This window comes from Stegostoma tigrinum, chromosome 26, assembly GCF_030684315.1.
Source record: "Stegostoma tigrinum isolate sSteTig4 chromosome 26, sSteTig4.hap1, whole genome shotgun sequence".
Classification (NCBI taxonomy): Eukaryota; Metazoa; Chordata; class Chondrichthyes; order Orectolobiformes; family Stegostomatidae; genus Stegostoma; species Stegostoma tigrinum.
This window is the reverse complement of record NC_081379.1, coordinates 42,469,658-42,490,751: the sequence shown is the minus strand read 5'-3', so window position 1 is coordinate 42,490,751 and position 21,094 is coordinate 42,469,658. Positions and strand designations below refer to the sequence as shown.

General features: G+C 43.0%; 1 protein-coding gene across 1 annotated transcript; it reads left to right on the top strand.

The window, feature by feature from the left end:
• The first annotated feature begins 13,788 nt into the window (after nucleotides 1-13,788).
• Nucleotides 13,789-20,334, top strand: LOC125464220 (immunoglobulin lambda-1 light chain-like). Its single transcript, XM_048556449.2, has 3 exons — nucleotides 13,789-13,902; nucleotides 14,074-14,418; nucleotides 19,773-20,334. The coding sequence occupies exons 1-3, from the start codon at nucleotides 13,857-13,859 to the stop codon at nucleotides 20,099-20,101; spliced, it is 720 nt and encodes a 239-aa protein (XP_048412406.1). The 5' UTR covers nucleotides 13,789-13,856; the 3' UTR covers nucleotides 20,102-20,334.
• The last annotated feature ends 760 nt before the right edge of the window (nucleotides 20,335-21,094 follow it).

Sequence of the window (21,094 nt, the reverse complement as noted above, 5' to 3'; positions counted from 1 at the left end):
CTTGCTCAGGGAGAATCTGGAACCTCCGTCGCTATGGTGGCTTTCCTTACAAAAAGGGCGCACTGAACCAACTGTGAAGTGCGCCCAGATGTCCCGAGGTCGTAGTCGGCGCCATACTAATGTAAGCTCGTTCCTATTTCTCTATTTTGACAAACATTCCCATGATAGTAACCGCGAAATATCACCGGGTTGAACAGGATGCTTTGAGACCGAACTGTCAGAGTTTCATGTCGCTGCCTCACGCTTTACAAGCTTCTGCTGAGAAGCCCAATCACTTGGTAGATTTGATAATTTGTCATAAGTAAACAAATGAAGACTGTTGCCATGAATTAACGGCTCCAACAGTAGAGGATACAACTTTAGGTACCTCTGCTGCGATTAAAAGAGTTGTTTTATCGGCAAGTCATCACGCCACTGGAGGCGTGGGAGTGGGGACAGTCAATTCCTTCAAAGGAATTTAGCTACGCACCAACGAGACAGAAATTTGCAGGAGAAAGGGTGATAGGATGGGGGAATGTGACCATCTGCATTCTTCCATAGAGTCCAGAATGGGCTCAGTGGAATGTGAAATGACTGTTTCTAAATCATACTATTTCTGTGACCCACAATACTTCATTCATCCGAATACACATGCCTACGAACAACTGATAGAAGTAACATTTCCATAGACCAACTGAAAGACGTGGAAAAGAGAAAGAACAAAAGATTCCATCTATGATGACCTGAACAGGCATGTCTGCAGAGAGTTCTGTGGACTGCAAATATGTGCAGCTCATTTAACAATAATTAGTTTTATCAGCTGTTCCAACTAAAGAAAGAAAACAGTAGCAGAGATCTAAATCTAAACAAGATAATGCGGCTATTGCCTTTTCTGAGTTATTATTGAATGCTCCTTCACCATCTGTATGCAGTATATGTGTGATAATTTAAAAAGAGCTCTCTCCTTATTTTGCTTCCTCCCACATCTGTACTTTTCGCAGATTATCTTAAATGTGGTTTGTCGAGTTTTCTGATGGTCAGACTACTGCGTGCGAAGATTGTTTTAGTCAGGCTCTTAAAGACAAATATGCAACAACTGATATCAGTGAGATGGGACTGCCAGCTATTCACTGTTCCTTCTTGGCAGGAACCCGGAGAGAGCGAAACATGGAGTGAGCAAACGTGGGAGAGAACAGGAGCACGGGAGAACGGGAACACGGGAGTAACACAGGCGGCGGTATCTGGTCCAAGACTTCCGCGCTCCTAAGATGTTGTTTGGCCTGCTGTGTTCATCCAGCTCCACACTTTGTTATAAGCAACAGGGGAACGTGCATTTAAAAAGAATGAAACATCTAAGGTCCTGTGTGAATAACTACGGTTAATTTGAAGGCAAATGTCTTTAGATGTTAATATTTTGATTGGAATGTGCTTTGTTTAAAGGTCGAACTATTCCGACTCGAAATTTCTGTTGAGGGGGAGCAATTCGCTGTGGAACAGGCGTATGTAGTGCAACATTGCCCTCTGGTGGTGCAGTGAGGTAAGACACAGAGTGAAGGAGGCTCCTTCGATAAATTGTCATCTGCACGTCCAGATGTGATATTACGCACCTTTGGACCATGTGGAACTCGAATCCAGGCCTCCTGACTGAGACCTGGGGATACCATCACTGCTCCGCAAGAACGCTGTGGCTGCCTTAGAGCATAACTATTCGAATTCAGTTTCCGGTTGTTGCTTTCAAACTGCCCATCAGATGTTTGCATTTCAGTAAATTTTAGAAAAACTGTGCATCTTCTAGGTTTCAATGCACGTCTCTCTAGAAAAGGGGGTAAAGAATGTACCCGATGCTCCCCTTCATCCTAATGGCCACGTTTGTTTGTGGTTGTATCACCCAGTACATAAACCCTCGGTAGGCAAACACTAGGTGTCGCAATATACTAAGGTTCTACCTGTCCCTGGTGTTACGAAGGATGGGCAAGGCCTCTTCACTGTGGAACGCTCCAAGTATTTGCACGATTCGGTTTCACCCGACCTTCCTGGAGAAATTTGCAAAGAAAAGCACCCTTGACCACAAATCCGTCAGGAAGCGGTCAGCACGTGACGGCCTTGAGACCATCTTGGAAAAGGAGGCAGTGGATCATTTTGGGTGATTTCCTGAGCAGGCTGTTAAAGTTATTTGGCGTCATCACCAGAACTTTCCAGTCAGCACCAAGACATCACTTGGCTGGCATTGAGAAGGGCACTACTTGTTCGATCTCTCAAGTATACCCGTTCTCTCTGTGACACTGCTCGCTGCCTATGAAGCTGCTGCGTGGAAGGTGTGGGTACAGACTGTCCTGCGTCTCCCACTAGAATATTTACGTGCAAAGAAGATATTGAGAGAGATGCAATGATTTTTATTGAGGTTCATCCTGAACAGCTCTGTCATGAAGGACTCTGTGCTTTATGGGCTATCTTCAGGAAGCATATCGAGACAACCATTGATTGACAACCTGGAAAACCATCAATTCAGTGAACGATGCTCTTTTGCCTGACCAAAACGTTTTGGTTTTCCAACAAGTTGATCTCGATAGCGTAGTGCAGATTGGCACATTCCGAGGCCCAGGAAATGTCACAATCCAAGATCTATTTGTTCCCAATTACAAAGACTGTACAGTGTCAAAAGGCTGGAGTGACAATATGTGTATATAAATATTTTAATATGAATAATGTATATTTTTGAAATATGAAGAAGATTGATCAAGACTGAAATAATAGCATAAACTTATGGGTCCAAGAGCAGATTAGAAGCTAAGAGTACTAAGTGAGTAACTCACTCCCTGACTCCCCAAAGCTTGTCCACAAGAATCAGGTAGGAGTGTGATGGAATACTCCCCACTAGCCTGGAAGAGTGCAGCTCCAATGATGTACTTGACACCTTGCAGGACAAAGGATGTCTACATGATTGACACTACACCCTCTCCCTCTACCACCTATGCTCAGTTGCAGCACTGTGTGGCATCTGCTAGATGCACTGCAGAAATTCACCATGGCTGCTTAGACAGCACTTTCCAAGCCCATGAGCACTTCCACCAAAATAACAAAAACAAGGACAACAGATACGTGGGAACAGCGCCACCTGCAGCTTCTTTCCCAAGTCACTCACCATCCTGACTGATAAATATACTGCTGCTTCTCCAACATGTCTGGATCAAAAATGATGAAACTTCATCGAGGGTCTATCACAATGTCACATGGAAGCCAGCTGTTAAAAAGAATGCAGTTCACCACCGCAGTCTCAAAGAGAAACCAGGGCCAGGCAAAAAAACAAACACAGGGAGCTGAGGATGCTGGAAATCTTAAACGGGAACAGAAAGTGCTGGAGAAATACTGCAGGTCCAGCAGCAACTGTGGTGAGAAAACAGAGTTAACATTTCAAGTCCACTGACCTTTCATCAGCCGAAGGTTTCTTCTAACCTTAAATATTAACACTGTTTTTTGTCAACAGATGCTGCCAGTCACATTACAGTCATCCAGCACCTTCTACATTTAGTTGTGTATCCAGCTCATCTCATAAAAAAGGATAGCATCTCATCATCTATCTTGATGATGCGCTGTGAATGCACTCTAATCTTTTGTGATTCATGCATGAGAACAGGTAAAGGAGAAAGCGTAGCATTTATGCTAATGATGGGGTTGGTGTGGTTGACAATTGAGTACATGGGGATGGAGTGCACGCACTCAGAATAAGGGGTTCAGGCAAACAAGTATGTAGCTAAAGATAAGTTGAGAGCACATTAAGTGCTCAGAATGGTGCTACAAGAAAAGCAGATTGTTGAAAATGAGAGTTGCTGTGCAGGGAGTAACCCACACAACACAAGACCTAGAGGCGGGTGAAGAATTGCCTATGTTCGACTTATTTTTACAAAACCTTTTGACCAATTCTGATTCTTCAGTCATTGGCTGCCAAGGGAGACTGATATGACAAGAACTTTAACAATTTCCCCTCCCATTTCCCTCAGTATCCTTGGATGTATCATTACTGGTCGAGTGCAAAATCAACCTTTACAACATTCTGCCTGTCGAATTCCTCCTATTTATTGATTCTGAACTCTTTTAAGGGTCTAAATGTTCTTCTCTTTAACCATTATCTTCCGCTTTTGTAAATAAACGTGAATGCCTCAGCTATGCTACATGCCTCTAGGTGTAAATCCTGTTACTTGCCTTTCACGTATGCCACATCTCCTTTTACTGAACTTTGTGAAGCCTTGGGTATTTTTTTCTAAGTTGCAACAGAAGCAGCCTGAAATGGTGCCTCAAGCTCCCAGAGAGCCATGTTTTTTTCTTTAAGCTTTAGCCTTCAGTAGTAGTTGCTGGGATCTTGAAGCTGGGTTTGAAAGTGGCACTACATCGCTCCCTGCTGCTCTCTCTCTCCCTCTCTCTCTGTCTGTCTTTTTCTCTCTCTGTCTCTCAGAGCTTTTCATTCATGATTTTCCTGCTGGACTGGAAAATTGCATATGAGACACTCTATTTTACCTAATTTGCCTTTGGTATGTGTGTGTTTATGGGATATTACTATATTGGAGCGTTTAATTACTGGTAGTTAACATATATATACATTTTAATTTGTTCAGCATTTTCATAGAGTTATGGTTAAGCCAATTATTTTATTTTTATTTTGCCCTGTATTTCAGTTATAGTGTTTGAATTAGTGTTGTTTTCTTCATAACTGGTAGTTTGACTAACCAAATAGCATCCAAACACCAAGCTTGGCAGTTGCATTTAAAATAAGAAAAATTTAAGGTCTGGATTTTTTTGTCAATATATTTTGAGGGGATTTGGTCTGGTCCATCACTGCAGGAAACCAAGTGAGATAAAGGATTCTATTTCAGGTCGGCAACCTGTAACGAGTGGCTTTCCTCAGGGCTCAGTGCTAAGACCACAGCTATTACAATTCATCTTTATGACTTGGAGGAAGGAAGCAAATATACAATAGCTACATTGGCAGACAACACAAAAATAGCTGGAAAGGCAAGTTTCCAGAAGGCTACAAACAGTTCATAGAGAAATAGTGACAAGTTAAGCAATTGAGTAAGAAATGGGAATGTAATGATCTCGTGGTACTGTTACTTCACTGTTAATCCAGAGACTCAGATAATGTTCTGGAGACCCAGGTTCTAATGCTGCCATGGTGGACAGTGGAATTTGAATTCAATTTATTTTTCAAATCTCCATTTAAGAGTCTAATGATGACCACAAATCCTTTGTTGATTGTCAGGAAAAATCCATATAGCTCACTGCAGTCCTTATTTGGCCTGGCCTAGATATGAGTCCAGACCCCCAGCAATGTGATTGGCTCTCAACTGCCTTTTGGGCAATTAGGGATAGTCAATGCATGCTGCCTGGCCAGCAATACCTTCATCCTATGAATCAATAAAAGCTAGCAAATACAGTATAATGTGGGGAAATGTGAAGTTATTCATTTTGAAAGGAAAACAAAACTACAAAGAATTACTTAAATAGAGAACTGCAGTAAACTGCAACACAAGGGATTGGGGTACTTATGCACATATCAGAAAAGACTTGCACACGCATGCAGCAAGTATTCAGGACGTCAGGGGGTTTGGAAGAGAAGAATCAGAGAATGTTACTGCAAATGTGCAAGATGATGGTGAAATCACACCTGGAGTACTATGAACAGTTTTGGTTCCCTTATATATGGAAATATACCATTTCATTGGAGACAGTTTAGACAAGATTTACCAGCATAAGGAAAGTCACTGGACCTAAAATGTTAATTCTGCCTTCTCTCCAAAGTTGTTATCAGCAATTTCTGTTCTTCTAACAAGGAAGATTCACCAGTATGGAGGGGTTGTCTTATGAGCAAATCCCTGAAAAGATTCTTGAGGACCTTTTGTTCTTTATTTGTTCTTTGAAAAGGTACAAGCTGCGCAGACACTTGCCTTTAGGGAAGAAACTAGGGCCAGAGGACATAATCTCAGGAAAGAGGGGAGTCAATTTAAGATAACATGATGAGGAATTTCTTCTCTCAGAGGGTTGTGAGTCTTTGGAACTGCTTCCCATGGAATGCTGTAGGAGAAAGTCCTTGTCTATAAGATTGAGATAGATAGCTTCTTGATGAGCAGGTGAATCAAGAGTTCTGGGGAAATGCAGGAACATGGACGTGATGATTGTCAAATCAGCCATGATCTGATTGACTGGCAGAACACACTCAGGGATAGAACAGCCTACTCCTGATGCTATCCCCAATGATAGAAATCTACAGAAATCTTGGTTTTACTTTCTTGTTTGAAGCCAGATCATTCTTAATACTGTGGACGTATGCAGCCTAAGTACTGCAGCAACATGGAGCTTTACTAAAGTTTGATTTATATTCTGATAGCATAAATTGAGAGAAACTATCTCTCTCATTCAGGTGGCAGTAACAAGAGGTTTCCTTTTCAATTTGTCACTAAGGAGACAAAGATAGAGTTTAGGATTCATTAATTTATACAGATAATAATTGGAATATGGACTGCTTCGTCACCACTATATTTCAAGGAGAAATTATTGCATCATGCAGTGAAAATGGAACTAATATTGGATTAAAAAGGAGATATCATTGATGTGGAAGGAAATTGTCTCGGGATCAGCTCAGCAAACATTCTAGCAAAGAACCAATGATGCTGTCAACTTCTACAAAAAGGCAGAAGAAATGTCTTTAGTTGAAACGTGAAGAAGAAATAAAGATGCAGACTGAAAATGACGCATGGGAAATCCAGGACTGAAATCAAGGCAATTTCCTTCAGAAAAGAAATGTGCTTAATAGTTGGAAAAAACAGCAAGATACAGCTATGATAGTTCTGGAATCATTCAAAGTCAATTGAATTAGGACAAGAAAGTGATTCTGGAGTACTGATGAATGAAAGAATTAAAACTGTTCAAAATGAGGATCAGCTCAGAAGAAATAGGTGGAGACCATTCAGCCCCTCAAGGTTGCTCCATCATCTACATTTTTTGATAACACTCGATTCCCCTACTGATCAAGAATTTATCTATCTCAGCTTTAACTATACAGATGAACTCTACTACCCCAGTTCTCTGTAGCGAGGAGTTCAAAAGACTTACAAACTTCTGAGATATGAAATTTCTCATTTCAGTTTTAAATTAGTGCTCATTTCTTCCAAGACTAGAACCCAATTGAAAACTGTCCTGTGAATGTAAATATCATCTCAACTTTTACCTTGCCAAGCCCCTTCATAACTTCCATCAGTAACTCGTGAGCAAATCTCCAGATATAGTGTATAGAAGGTTAAAATATCATTTCATTTTTCTGAAAACCAAACTGTTCCTAAGTTAAAACTCAAACTCTTCAATGCTAAAGTGATGATGGAAATTATAAATCATGTGATAAATCAGAACTTGAGGAGTTTTGAAACAAGACTTTATAAAAGCTTTACATCTTGCATTTATCATGGCAATTTGCAAGCACACATGATGCCAGGTATATTGGTCATACCAATGAATGGTGGACAGTATAAAATGACAGAGCCTCTCAACTATTTGCAACAAGTAAGGTATTGAAAATATCCAATAAATCCATGCTGACAAATCCCACATTGCAAGTCTAATGTTAGATGTGATGATGCAACTGGACAATATTTGCTGAATAATCCCAAGTGTGTGAAGAATTTCAGAGCAACTAATTTTGAATTATTGACCGGGCCTGGTACTTACTTGTACCAGAGTTTACATATCTTAATAAACAGTCCCCTGTTGCTTGCAGGCTCAGGGAACATTTACATGCACTGCTCCTGTTTCATCTGAACAGAACAGTTGATTGTGACTCACCAGTTGATTTTTCAGGGTGATTCCTTAAACAAGCAGAACCAACCACTTCATATAACATTTAAAAATGCTCTGACCGTTAACTGCCAATCATCATTATCTGGTGCATTTTCTCTGGCAGCTTCTCTACCAGTGCGTATTTTTTTTCCCAGTAATGCACAGTAAATATATTCATGCAAGAAGCTAGTACGAAGAAATCAAAAATAGCTGCACTTTAGTTAAACCATAATTATTCATCAAAGGGAAAACGAATGTCTATAAGACTTCAAGAAACTTATTTTCCTGGCAAGGGGCAAGAAACAAAGCTTTGACTAATGGGAATCACATCTCTGGGATTAATCAAAAGCTAGTTGGAGGCTGTGATGGTGGGACAGTTGAACTGCAACATGAAGATGGATTTGAGTTAGAAGAGAAAGTGGTTATGCTTAATTTCGAAGAATAGGTTGAAGTAGAAAAAAAATTAAGACTGCTTGGATATCTTCTCTGGAAATCAAAGACAGGGAATATGTTGTGGAAGGAGAGATAAATGAGAAAATGGAGAAAAAAGATGCAAATGTGTATATCAGGAAATAATTAGAAATAAAGGTTAGTATAATGGATATTTATTGATTTTTGTTTGGTGGAGACGGTTAGCAAGGTAACGTCACTTGCTGAGCAATTCAGAGGCCCTCACTAATGCAATCATCTAGAAACAAAAATTGCTGAGAAACTCAGCAGGTCTGGCAGCATCTGTGGTGAGAAAACGCGAGCAATATTTAAGACCCATTGATGCTTCTTCAGAGCGAAATGCTGTGGGATTATGGGTTCAAATCTCATTTTAGCGATATGGAGTTTAGATTTTCAGTGTGAAACTGACATTGTAAGCAATGCTCAAGAAACTATGAAAGTGTTGTGAGAACTGTTTGGGAATAAGATTCCCTGTGTATATCCAATCTGGACTGCATGTGACTCCAGTGCCATAGCAACAGGACTGGCTCTGAAATGGCCAGAGCAAGCCACGCTACTTGAGGACAAGATGTGATCGAAATAACGATTTCATTTTAAGAAAAAACACATCGATATCCTAGTCTTGGGTGAAGGAGATTTATGTTCATGTCGACGATGCAAATTTTATAAGTATTGTGAACAGCGACAACTTGATGGAAGGAGCTGGCACGTGGCAGATCCAATTTAATTCAGAAAGTAATGCAGTTGTAGATTTTGGTTGGAAAACGAGGCGTGAAAGTATTGAAAAAAGCGTGTAAAATATATTTCTACAGAATGATAGGGTCCTGGGGCCAGACGTGCTCAAGTAGTTGAAGGCGGTAGAGCAGGCTGAGAACTCGATACAGTTTATTTACAAATAGTCCGAAAGTATAAAACCGAGGAGTTAATAGTGTAACTTCACAAAACACCGGTCTGACCTGAACTGTTTATTGCGCTCAGTTCTGAGTCACACGTTGTAGCGTGGTTGTGGAATCGCTGGACCTGATTGAGAAAAGAGTTTTGAGAATTGGTGTAGCGATAGGAGACTTCAGTTCCGGGATAGATTGGAGAAGGCGGGTTTATTCCCCTCAGAGAGGCGAAGGCTGAGAGCAGGTTTGGTGAAGGAGAATCGTGAATTTCTCCAGTACTTTCTGCCTTTACTCAGGTGTCATTTTTTGACAGATGCCTTAAGAGGTCCCTAACATGAGGTGTTAGTATAATGTCACAGTTCTGGGACATAACCAAAGTTAATGTCCACACTGCCCTCCAACCCCACCACACCCGGCACCTTCCCCTGCAACCACAGGAAATGCTACACTTGCCCCCACACCTCCTCCCTCACCCCTATCCCAGGCCCCAAGATGACTTTCCACATTAAGCAGAGGTTCACCTGCACCTCTGCCAATGTGGTATACTGCATCCACTGTACCCGGTGTGGCTTCCTCTACAGTGGGGAAACCAAGCGGAGGCTTGGGGACTGCTTTGCAGAACACCTCCGCTCAGTTCGCAACAAACAACTGCACCTCCCAGTCGCAAACCATTTCCACTCCCCCTCCCATTCTTTAGATGACATATCCATCATGGGCCTCCTGAAGTGCCACAATGATGCCACCCGAAGGTTGCCGGAACAGCAACTCATATTCCGCTTGGGAACCCTGCAGCCTAATGGTATCAATGTGGACTTCACCAGCTTCAAAATCTCCCCTTCCCCCACCGCATCCCTAAACCAGCCCAGTTCGTCCCCTCCCCCCACTGCACCACACAACCAGTCCAGCTCTTCCCCTCCACCCACTGCATCCCAAAACCAGTCCAACCTGTCTCTGCCTCCCTAACCTGTTCTTCCTCTCACCTATCCCTTCCTCCCACCCCAAGCAGCACCCCCATCTCCTACCTACTAACCTCATCCCACCTCCTTGACTTGTCTGTCTTCCCTGGACTGACCTATCCCCTCCCAACCTCCCCACCTATACTCTCTCCACCTATCTTCTTTTTTCTCTATCTTCGGTCCGCCTCCCCCTCTCTCCCTATTTATTCCAGAACCCTCACCCCATCCCCCTCTCTGATGAAGGGTCCAGGCCCGAAACGTCAGCTTTTGTGCTCCTGAGATGCTGCTTGGCCTGCTGTGTTCATCCAGCCTCACATTTTATTATGTTGGAATCTCCAGCATCTGCAGTTCCCATTATCTTTGGTGAAGGAGCTTGCCTAGAGGCCCCGCTCCTTCTGGATTTGACATTCACAGCTTGGCGGTCAGGTTTGGATTTCTTTAGCAATGAATAAACAGTTCTACAAGAGTCCCTTTTCGACATTCCAGTTGTACAAAATCCAAGCAGGACAAACTAGTCAATAAGCACCTTGATAATCGGATAACTGCACTCTCCATGCCCGGGAACTCAGGCAGTTTGAGATCCACAATTTTTGAAATGAAGTAGTGGAGAGAGATAGAGCTGGAGATACACAAATAAAAACTAAACTTGTGAATTCTCAAGTAGCAGCACAACATAAGAGAAACAACTTGTCAGAATAATATGAAGGGTCTAGAGTGTATGTTCTAACTGCTAATTGTCATGACTTTTATCACATCGTTAGAGCAACGTTGCTGAATGCAAAGTATGGCTGAAATGGACATCGAGACATTTGCTGATGCGAGAGGTTTACGTGTATTCTTTGTAAATACCTGAGCTGGCAGAAATAAGAACAGAAAATGCTGGAGAAGCTCGGAAGGTCTGGGCAGCATTTGTATGCAGAAACACTGTTAATGGCTCCAGCCCAATGAGACTCTCCAGAACTCAGAAGAACAATCTTTTGAGGAAGGAGCGTCTTGAAATCGAAACTTTGACTGTTTTTTTTCCCTCCGCTGATGCCGCCAGACCTGTTAAGTTTCTCCAGCAGTTTCCGTTTGTGTTTCGGATCTCCAACATCGACGGTGGGTTGCTTTTGTCACATTGTTTAACACCGCGTGGCCAGCCGCATCATCATAAAGCTAATTTGCCCGCGATCAGACCTGTTTAGAATGCAAGCTGAGTGGAAATATGGGTAGACTATTTTCTTTCATTTGGTCAGTTCATTTGTATGCTGAGTTCTGAGTGCAGCAAAGATTAATAGCACAACAGAATTTGGATGGGGTTGGGGGTGAGTGAATAAAGCCAAAACAGTGACACATCCCACTAAAACGTAGCCCCTATTTCTGATGAAGTGTCAGGCCCGAAACGTCAACTTTTGTGCTCCTAAGATGCTGCTTGGCCTGACGTGTTCATCCAGCTCCACACTTTGTTATCCCGTATTTTGTGGACAAGGTTAAAAGCCACAGGGCATATTACAGTCCAACAGGTTTATTTGAAATCACAAGCTTTCAAATAGCTGTCCCTTGGTAAAGTGAAGCGAAGACAGAACCTAGGCACAAGCTTTACAATCGGAGAGATCAAAAGATCATACGAATGGTCTGAGCGGGGTGTCCACCGGTCGAATAATAGGGCTCTGCTGGTGATTAAGAGGGTCAGGCGGTGCGAGTGTCAACAGCTGAATAACAAGTGGAGGAGTGACTATAATACCATTAATTGAGGCAGAGAGACAATTACAAAACAAAACTAATGTGGTGCTGGAGACAAACCAAACCGCTGGAATAACATACTAGGTATAAGAGTCACTTATCGAGGGCCTAACCGAAGCAACAAATAATCCAAAACTGTACAAATTAATTAGGGTGGAGAGATAATAACACGTTTCAATGTGATGGTGTCAAAACAGGATAGCAAGGAAGGCTGAGGGCCAACACACGTGCGAAGGAAAGCAATTTTGATTTCAACCATAAATGGCCAAAAAAGACAATGACTGAGCGTAATTTTATTACACGATAAAAGTTTCACGAAGCAATGTTAGAAAAGTAAGTTATCATGCATTACACACGATAACTTCGACTACAATGTAACAACATGCATTTATAGAAGCACTAAAAATATCTTCGATGTTTGCTTGTTCTGAACTTTACGAAAGACTGACTGCTTTGTTTATCTCTGAACAACTTCTGTCCGGGTACTCCACGTTCTAAAAATGGTTGCGAAAGCTACAGGACTGCAAGCGAAGCATAAACCTCTCACAAAGCCAACGGATCACGGTGATATTACTGCTAGCCCTAATAAATTCCAAATAGTCAGCTTTGTTTAATTCTAATGCGAATGCACAGGAGAAATCGCAAGACCGAGAACTACAACTTAAAGATGTTTTACTAGAGAATCCCTCAAACAACAATTTGTTCAATTCAAACAATGGATCTTTTGTCATTATTCGATTTACAACACTTGGAAATTCGTCATAAACGCAATTTGCAGTGACTCCAATTCCGCGATGGTGTCCCCGCAACCGATATCCTCCCATTCCATCAGTGCAACATCTATAGTCATGAGCAAAATCTTGCGAATGTTATCTCATGACACCTACAAACGAGGTCATTTAGTGAAAGGATTACCCTTTGTATCAATATCAATTCCTGGAAGCTCGGAAGTTTTACAATTCACTTTTGCTGGAAATATATGAATTGAAGGACCATTTCAACAGTGTAGCAGCAAGGGAAAAATAATGTTAATGAATTCACTGTTCATTTGTGGGATAAGGGCATCGGTGGGTAGGTCAGCATTTATTGTCCATCCCTAATTGGCCAGAGGACAGTTAAAAGTCAACCACGTTGCTGTGGGTCTGGAGTCGCATGCAGGCCAGGCCAGGCAAGGATAGCAATTTCCTTCCCTAACGGACAATCGCTGAAGAATTCATGGTCATCATTACACGCGGAACTCCCGACTTTGCTTTAATTAAAGTCAAATTCCTCCATCTGCTGAAGGAGGATTTGAAGCGGGTCGCCAGAAAGTCATCTGGCTCTCTGGGTTAATAGTCCAGCACTGGAGCAACGCCTTCCCTGGGGACTTCAGATGAGCGAATTGAATCCATCGGCCATTCTGCAGACGAGGCTTGGGGCTAGTTGCACTGACTGATTAACCAAAATCGAAACAGTTAGAAATATATAAATATACCAATAAAGGATTTTGCACTTTCTACAATAGAAAGAAACCCTCCTTGCCTCACTGCAATTTCTAAGTGCAAAATAAGCAGTCCTAACAAAATAAGCAGTCCGCTTATATATTAATTTATTTTTGAATTAGCAATCAGCTTCAACGATTTAAAAGACAAACTAAATGCATGACGCGACTGCAGTTGCTAATCATAAGGGACAATTGGTTAAAAATATAACCATTGTTCAAATTTGAGGTTTTGCTGGATATGAGCATTGAAATATGTTAGTCTTTTGATTTTCTTTAAGTCGCGGCGATAATGTGAAGAGAAACATCTCAGCGGGGAGGAGGGAGAGTGGACAGGTTGCATTCTATCGTTTGAATTTCCTGTTTGGAAACACTGTGACTGATGCAATTGGTTACAAGAACCTGGATACTGCTCAGTTGGCCAATCGACACTTTCGGGAGGACAATATATTTGCCTACCTAATAAGACGGCGACATTTAAGTTACCCCGGCCTTTGATATAAAAGGTTGCATTCACTGATCTGAAAGATTGTGTATTCCTGCTACAACAGTGCGATCACAATGGCCGCCGCTCTTGCTCTGGTCTTGCTCATGTTTGGTCTGACCTGTAAGTGTCATCGAAACGTGTGATTTCTTTAGCATTATGAACAATTGTTTTAAAATAAAATCAAGCAAGCATCTAATCCTGAGAGTGTCTTGATCTGAACGCAATGTCGTCGTTCGGTGTGCATTTTCATTAGTTGGTTATTAATCATGAAATGTTTTATCTGTTTTACAGACACAAGCGCGGACGTCCGCTTGGTCCAACCAGCCTCCGAGTCCACTACACCTGGAGAAACTGTTCGCCTGACCTGTACAGTCCACGGAATCAGCCTTTCAAAAAGGTATGTTCACTGGTACCTGCAGAAGCGAGACAGCGCCCCAAGATTTATTCTGAAGGGGACCGATAAAAGAGGTGAAGGCATCTCGGACAGATTTACCGGCCTGGAAGATGAATCAACCAACGTGGGATATTTGACTATCACTAACGTGCAATCGGAGGATGCTGGTGACTATTACTGTTTTTCAACTGATGAAAGCAACGTGGGCTACTTCGGTAGCGGAACCAAGCTGATTGTGCCGGGTAAGTGACTTATTCTTAACGCCTCTAAGTAAAATTTCTTGTTAAGATGCCTAATTTAAATGCAATGTTCGCTTTGTCGATTTCCAACAAGTTTTTGTTTTGCCCTGAATCAATCTGTTTCTCCCGCTATTAAAACAAACTATGCTTTCAGGTCATTCCAAAGATAGTCATAATTCTACATTAAAAGAGTAACAGTGCCAGTGGACGGTTCACACGTTCGAGAGAAACAAGTGGGGCAGTTTAGGCCTGAGGGGATAAGTTAAAAGCTGGGACTTTCAACCGATCTAAACTTTGAACCCGCGTTGAGCAGCTATCCAGCCAACCGAACTAACCGACACCCTCATATACAAGTCAAGCAATGGCTCGTAGCTAAGCGTAAACTAATTTTTCAGTCGAGTTTCAAGCCTCTTCCAATCCTCGCGTGTCCCGATTAACCGCCCGGCTCATTCCGAGGCCCAAAGGTCGCAGATTGGGATAGTTTTGCAGGCGGAAGTCGGGAACCGTTCCGGGGTCCCAAGACCACCTCGCACTTGCTGGCTTAACGTTGCGGGAAGCGGACGTTTAGTTAGCCCCGCTCCAGCCCCATAGACTTACCGACCATTTGGGGTCCGTCTGGGGACGGATGGTGGCAGCCTCAGAGGGGAGAGGTGAGAGCTGTGAGGCAGGTGGAGAGCTATATCTTGAAGCATTTCGCCACAAAGCTTCATGCTGTTTCGAGCACATAGGAGAGACGGGTGTGCTTGCCTCTGGTAAAGAAATAGCACCGTAGTGCCGAATGGGGATTAATGCCCCCCCCTCCCCCAGATCTCCCCTCCTGCCTGAGCGGGTCGCCAATAACACCGGGGTTCCGTCCGGGAAAAGCCCCCGTTGATGGGAATCAATCGGGAGAACCAACCCACACGTTATATTCCAAAATTCTCCGCGTCACCCCTCCGACTCCAACACTACATCCACGGGTGAGTAAAGAACAGACCTTTGGCTGATCTCTGCTCGAACCTTGCGGAACACGAAGGGAAACCATGTAGAAACAGGGTCAATGTTGTATCTTTTCCCACAACAGCGCTGTAAATCGGGGTGATTTCGTGGCAATGTTTCACGTCGGCAGATAGAATTAGATTACCGACAGAGCCCCAGACAAATCCCAGAGGGAACGTGTCCCAGGAACAGCGCCAAGACCAATCTCGTCCCAATTTCAACAAAATATTATCCCACCTATTGTCTGAATTGGAACAGGGTGAAACTGTTTCTGTTATCAGGCAAAACGTGCGGGCTTTTAACTCACACCAAGTAATCAGGCAGCGATAAGAAGGGCTGGTCAAGGCGAAACCCATGGACTAAAAGGAACACCGTGACGAGGGCGTGGACTGAATGATAGAATACTGAGTCGCGGAAAATGGTTACTATCTTGGCTGCAGGAACGTATACAGTGCAATCGCCCTGTGATTACTGCTTACCGCTCTGTACGAATAAATTGGACTTCGATATAGTGGGTACATTTGCAACGTTAGGGATGAAAAAATCTTGGGAATACTGCGAGCTGTGAGGAAGATGATGACGAATTTCAAGGGTGACCCGTCTGATGACATTGAATGGAGGGAGGTGTGAATTGTTCCATGGTGCGAGGGAGAGTAAGGCAAAGTAATATGAAACAACGAACGTGATTGTACAGAGCATAGGAACAGATGGAGGCACGGGGATTTGAGGGCTCAAGATGAGACCTTTAAACACAGGCCAGACTGAGCATCTTTTTCACATTAAAAAAAAGGATTTCGGAATCCTGGACTGAAAATAGACGAACGGATTACAAAAGCAACGAATTTTGCGTGAACCTTCAGAAAACACTGAATTGGCTGTATCAGGTGCTTTCGACCCAACTTTGGCAGGGATTACAAGGGTTTTAGTGGTTGATTTGAAATGGTAACGTACATGAAAATGGCTCTACAGTTCAGTGAGGAGGTTTCATTCAAGAAGCAGGGAGTGTTCTCTCCCAAGAAGTTGAGGAGCCGATAGGACGTCCATAATCATGGGGTGTCTAGGCAGAGTTCCTGGGGAGAAATCGTTCCCATTGCTGGCATGATGGCAAATCATAGGACTCGGATTTAAGGTGAAAAGTAAACGACCCAAAGGTGTCAGGAGGAGAAATATTTTAGATGTGGTGTTTTCAAGGTCTGGAATGTACTTCCTAAGACTGTGGGGATGGCAGATTCAATTTTGACTTCCAAATAACTCTCCCAGGGACTTGCCCGATCTCCCTCTCTTATTTGGGTCTAAATGTAGAGCTTTGATTTGGCTAATATCCGGAAAATCGGGTCTTTCAGCAGAATTTGGCATTAAAGGCTGATTGGAACGGATACGGCGATCCTGATAAAAGATATATGGTCAGCGTAGTTTGGAATTTACTGCGTCGACGACGTTATGCTGGAGAATGCTAACAACAGAAAAGCCGCACTTTTTTTACAGTTAATCTAAATAATATGAAAACGCTACAGTTGCAGGGGAAGGAATGTAAAGGTGTTCGGAAATTTTCCGGTGAGCCTCCTAGCGGAAACGTTAACCAGATAAAACTGATTGTCCCCGTAAGATAGTTCTGCCCAACTTTGTTCAGACATGTAGTCAGAAGCCTACATCGATGTAAATAAAATTCAACTGAGCGATGCCTCGGACACCCAATCTATAAATATAACTAAAACCATTTAAAAGTCCTCGTGAAGGACTATTCAACGTTGGTAATATTTGGTGGTATTTGATCAAAAACCGAATTGGTGCAATCTGTCGCAGATTCCTTTGTATTGGCGTGTTTATAGACCCCTGGAGCAGGTAGGATTTGAACGCACGCTCAGAGGTTGGGACACTATCACTGCTGCACGGAGCTCTAATGCAATTTGCCGACACTTGTGAATATCCAGAAGCCAAGTCTCCTGTAATTCGGAGTTGACTTGTGGTTACACCAAGTCCTGAAGCGTTATTGTTCAATTATCCTCAAAACTAATCAATTGATTTCAGACAGCAGCACACCAACAGAAAGTAGGTCTATGAAGTGAATTACAATCGAAATAAATATCACTGCCATATACTAATATTTAGCTTCATATCAAGTCAGGCTGACCGGACTAAGGGTGTGTCAAATGTACAATGTTTGGGGGTAGTTGTCTTTGCTGGATGTCAGTGGGAGTCTGTACACATTGCTAGCACTAAGCAGTTTGAAACAGAAGCTAGTCTCTGTCACGGGTAGTCAGATTTGAAATAACATCCCTGATGTGTAGAGGAATTTTGCTTGAAGTTGTCCGCAGAAATACATAGGGAATGCTCGACGGGAAATAGTCCGATGGGTGAGTATTCGCGCTCCGAATGTGGATCATGTTTGGAAAGAATGCAGAGCTAAAGTTTCGTGTCCAGTGACTCTTGTTCGGTTCTGCCAGACCTGCTGAGTTTTCCCAGCAATTCACGTTTTCGTTTGTGATTAAGAAAATACATTGCGCCATGTCGTATTCTCTTATTATCAGCATGCCGAGTGGTCGCTTTTGCTGCTTGCCAAACTGGATATCTTCTAATCAGCACGTTCACAGATGTAAATACACACTACCCGAGTAATTGAGACTTAAACCCCTGGGCCTTAGCTTCGAGGAATAGGGATAGTAATACTGCATCACAACAGCCGCAACTTAGAACGGATTTGATGTTTTTGACCCGATTTCGAACCGGGCTCCTTTCGCCTGTTATGCAAATACCGTAACGACAACATTACTGGAACATAGAGTGTGAAGTTACCGTGATTTGAACACGCAGCCTCCCAGAGTTCGACACTGTTCGATTGCGCCACAGGCCTCTCCTCCTTGCCGATATATGGATTTTGAAAACTAGTTCTCCGAAATGATCAGAAACCTTTATTAACCCAAGTCAATGTATCTGCGCCACGGGAGCAATTTGCAGACTCTGCGGCCTTCTCCTGCAAGATTTCAAGTGACAGAATACTCCACCAACTAAGATTGGTGGAGTAGCAGATAGTGAAGGGGACTGTCAGAGATTACAGCAGAATATAGATAGACTGGAGAGTTGGGCAGATAAATGGCAGTTGGAGTTCAATCCGGGCAAATGTGAGGTGATGCATTTTGGAAGATCTAATTCAAGAGTGAACTATTCAGTAAATGGAAAAGTCCTCGGGAAAATTGATGAACAGAGAGATCTGGGTGTTCAGGTCCATTGTTCCCTGAAGGTGACAACGCAGGTCAATGGGGTGGTCAAGAAGGCTTGTTGATAATGGGAACTGCAGATGCTGGAGAATCCAAGGTAACGAAGTGTGAAGCTGGATGAACACAGCAGGCCAAGCAGCATCTCAGGAGCACAAAAGCTGACGTTTCGGGCCGAGACCCTTCATCAGAGAGGGTCTGATGAAGGGTCTCGGCCCGAAACGTCAGCTTTTGTGCTCCTGAGATACTGCTTGGCCTGCTGTGTTCATCCAGCCCCACACTTTGTTATTTAAGAAGGCATACGGCATGTTTTCCTTCATCCAACAGGGTAGTGAGTACAAGAGTTGGCAGGTCGTGTTACAGTTGTATAGGACTTTCGTTCGACCACATTTGGAGTACTGTGTGTAGTTCTGGTCACCACATTACCAAAAGGATGTGGATGCTTTGGAGAGGGTGCAGAGGAGGTTCACCAGGATGTTGCCTGGTATGGAGGGCGTTAGCTATGAAGAGAGGTTGACTAGATTAGGATTATTTTCATCAGAAAGACGGAGTTTGAGGGGGAAACCTGATCGACGTCTACAAAATCATGAGGGGTATAGATAAGATGGATATCAAGAAGCTTTTTCCCAGAGTGGGGGACTCAATTACTAGGGGTCATGAGTTCAAAGTGAGAGGAGGAAAGTTTAAGGGAGATATGCGTGGAAAGTTCTTTACACAGAGGGTGGTGGGTGCCTGGAACGTGTTGCCAGCGGAGGTGGTAGATGCAGACACGTTAGCGTCTTTTAAGATATACCTGGACAGGTACATGGATGGGCAGGGAGCAAAGGGATACAGACCCTTAGAAAATAGATGACAGGTTAGACAGAGGATCTCGATCGGCACAAGCTTGGACGGCCGTGGGGCCTATTCCTGTGCTGTAATTTTCTTGGTTCTTTGCATTCCGTTTGCAGTTTAAAAAAATTCTGCTTTGTACGTTTTCTTGCATGTGCTGACGGGTATATTTGCATCCAAGTGAAATTTCATAGAAATATAAACCCATGGAAGGTAAAGGTCTCTCTGCTGTTCAGAATCAGACACATTAATTGTTTAAATATGTTGGTTTGACAGTTTATAACTCGATGCACCACTGTGCCTTAGTGAACTCAAAACAATGCTTAACCTTTCTAGGTCGTCAGCCAGCCAAGCCCAAAGTGTCGCTCCTCCCCCCCAGCGCAGAGCAGATTGCAGGAGCCAACGAGGCGACGCTATTGTGTGTGGTCACTCATTTTTACCCGGAGTCGGTGACACTGGTGTGGAGTGTGGACGGCAAAGTCAGGCAGAACGGCGTTCAGACAAGCTCAACCCTCCAGGACTCTGACCAGACATACAGTTTAAGCAGTTACCTCACCGTGCCAGCTTCCGAGTGGAGCTCACACGAGCTTTACTCCTGCGGAGTAAAACACCAGACCCTCAGCTCCACGCTTGAGCAAAGCATCAGGCGATCAAACTGCATGTGATAAAAGAAGAAATATATTGTTAAAATATGTTGGCTTTTCTGGACTCCTGTTGAAAAATAACGTGTCTTAATTTGAATCTCATCCAACTTTTACAATGTTGGTCTCTTTTTGTAAAGCAAGGGTGCGTGACCGTCTTATCTTTAAGCAAAGTAACGCCGTTGCATTTGCGTGTGCTGTATTAATGTATTATTTTTAGCCTGGATTAAATAATAAAATGCCACGAGTATGCAAAATGCTGTGTAGCTCACAATGCAAAGGCAAAATTCGCAATTAGCGATTCACACATACTGACTGACTCCCGCATGTACCTCTCCTGCACGTGCTACTTTCTTTTGAGCTCAGGGATTTGCAAGAGTTTGTTAAAAGGTAGTATTATCCTGCGCGTCCATTCCACTTCCTAGGAGGAACACGTTTATTTGATATTTGTGAAAAATACGGAGAAATTATCAAACATTTAAATAGTGCCTTCTAGCTTTTTAAAAAAAAGTCCTCAGAGGAATTCAGGCAACACATTCAGAAGAGTTGGCAGAGGAGGTGAAATGTTAGTTTGGTAGGGACTTGAAGTAGAAGACGGTATTTAAATAAGGGGGTCATCCACTTAAGATGAAAATGAGGACTTATTTTTCTCGCAGTCTTTGGAATTCTCTTCGCGAGACAGCACTGTGAGGCTGGATCACTAAATATTTTCAAGGCGGAGGCAGATAGATTAAGGGGAATGAATGGTTATCGGGAATAGATGGCAACATGGGGGTTGAGGCCACCGTTGGAAAGTATTTTATTGGCAGTGAAACCTGGACACTTTCCAAATCTGTGAACTGCGGTTTATGAATGTAGGTCATTTCCTTACACCTGCCATTTTGACATTGGAAATCTGTTTTTTATTTAATCAGAATGACTGAGTGGAAAAACAATCTCTTAAAAATACTGTAGTTTCTAGCTAGAGACCAAACGAGTTTTCAAAGTGTTGATTTTTCGCCACTTTTTGGAGTGTTA

Excerpts from the sequence above, each read along its gene's own strand:
- LOC125464220 (XM_048556449.2), top strand. The coding sequence starts at position 13,857 with ATGGCCGCCGCTCTTGCTCTGGTCTTGCTCATGTTTGGTCTGACCT. Across the intron at positions 13,903-14,073 it reads GCTCATGTTTGGTCTGACCT|ACACAAGCGCGGACGTCCGC; the intron begins GTAAGTGTCATC and ends TCTGTTTTACAG. Across the intron at positions 14,419-19,772 it reads AACCAAGCTGATTGTGCCGG|GTCGTCAGCCAGCCAAGCCC; the intron begins GTAAGTGACTTA and ends TAACCTTTCTAG.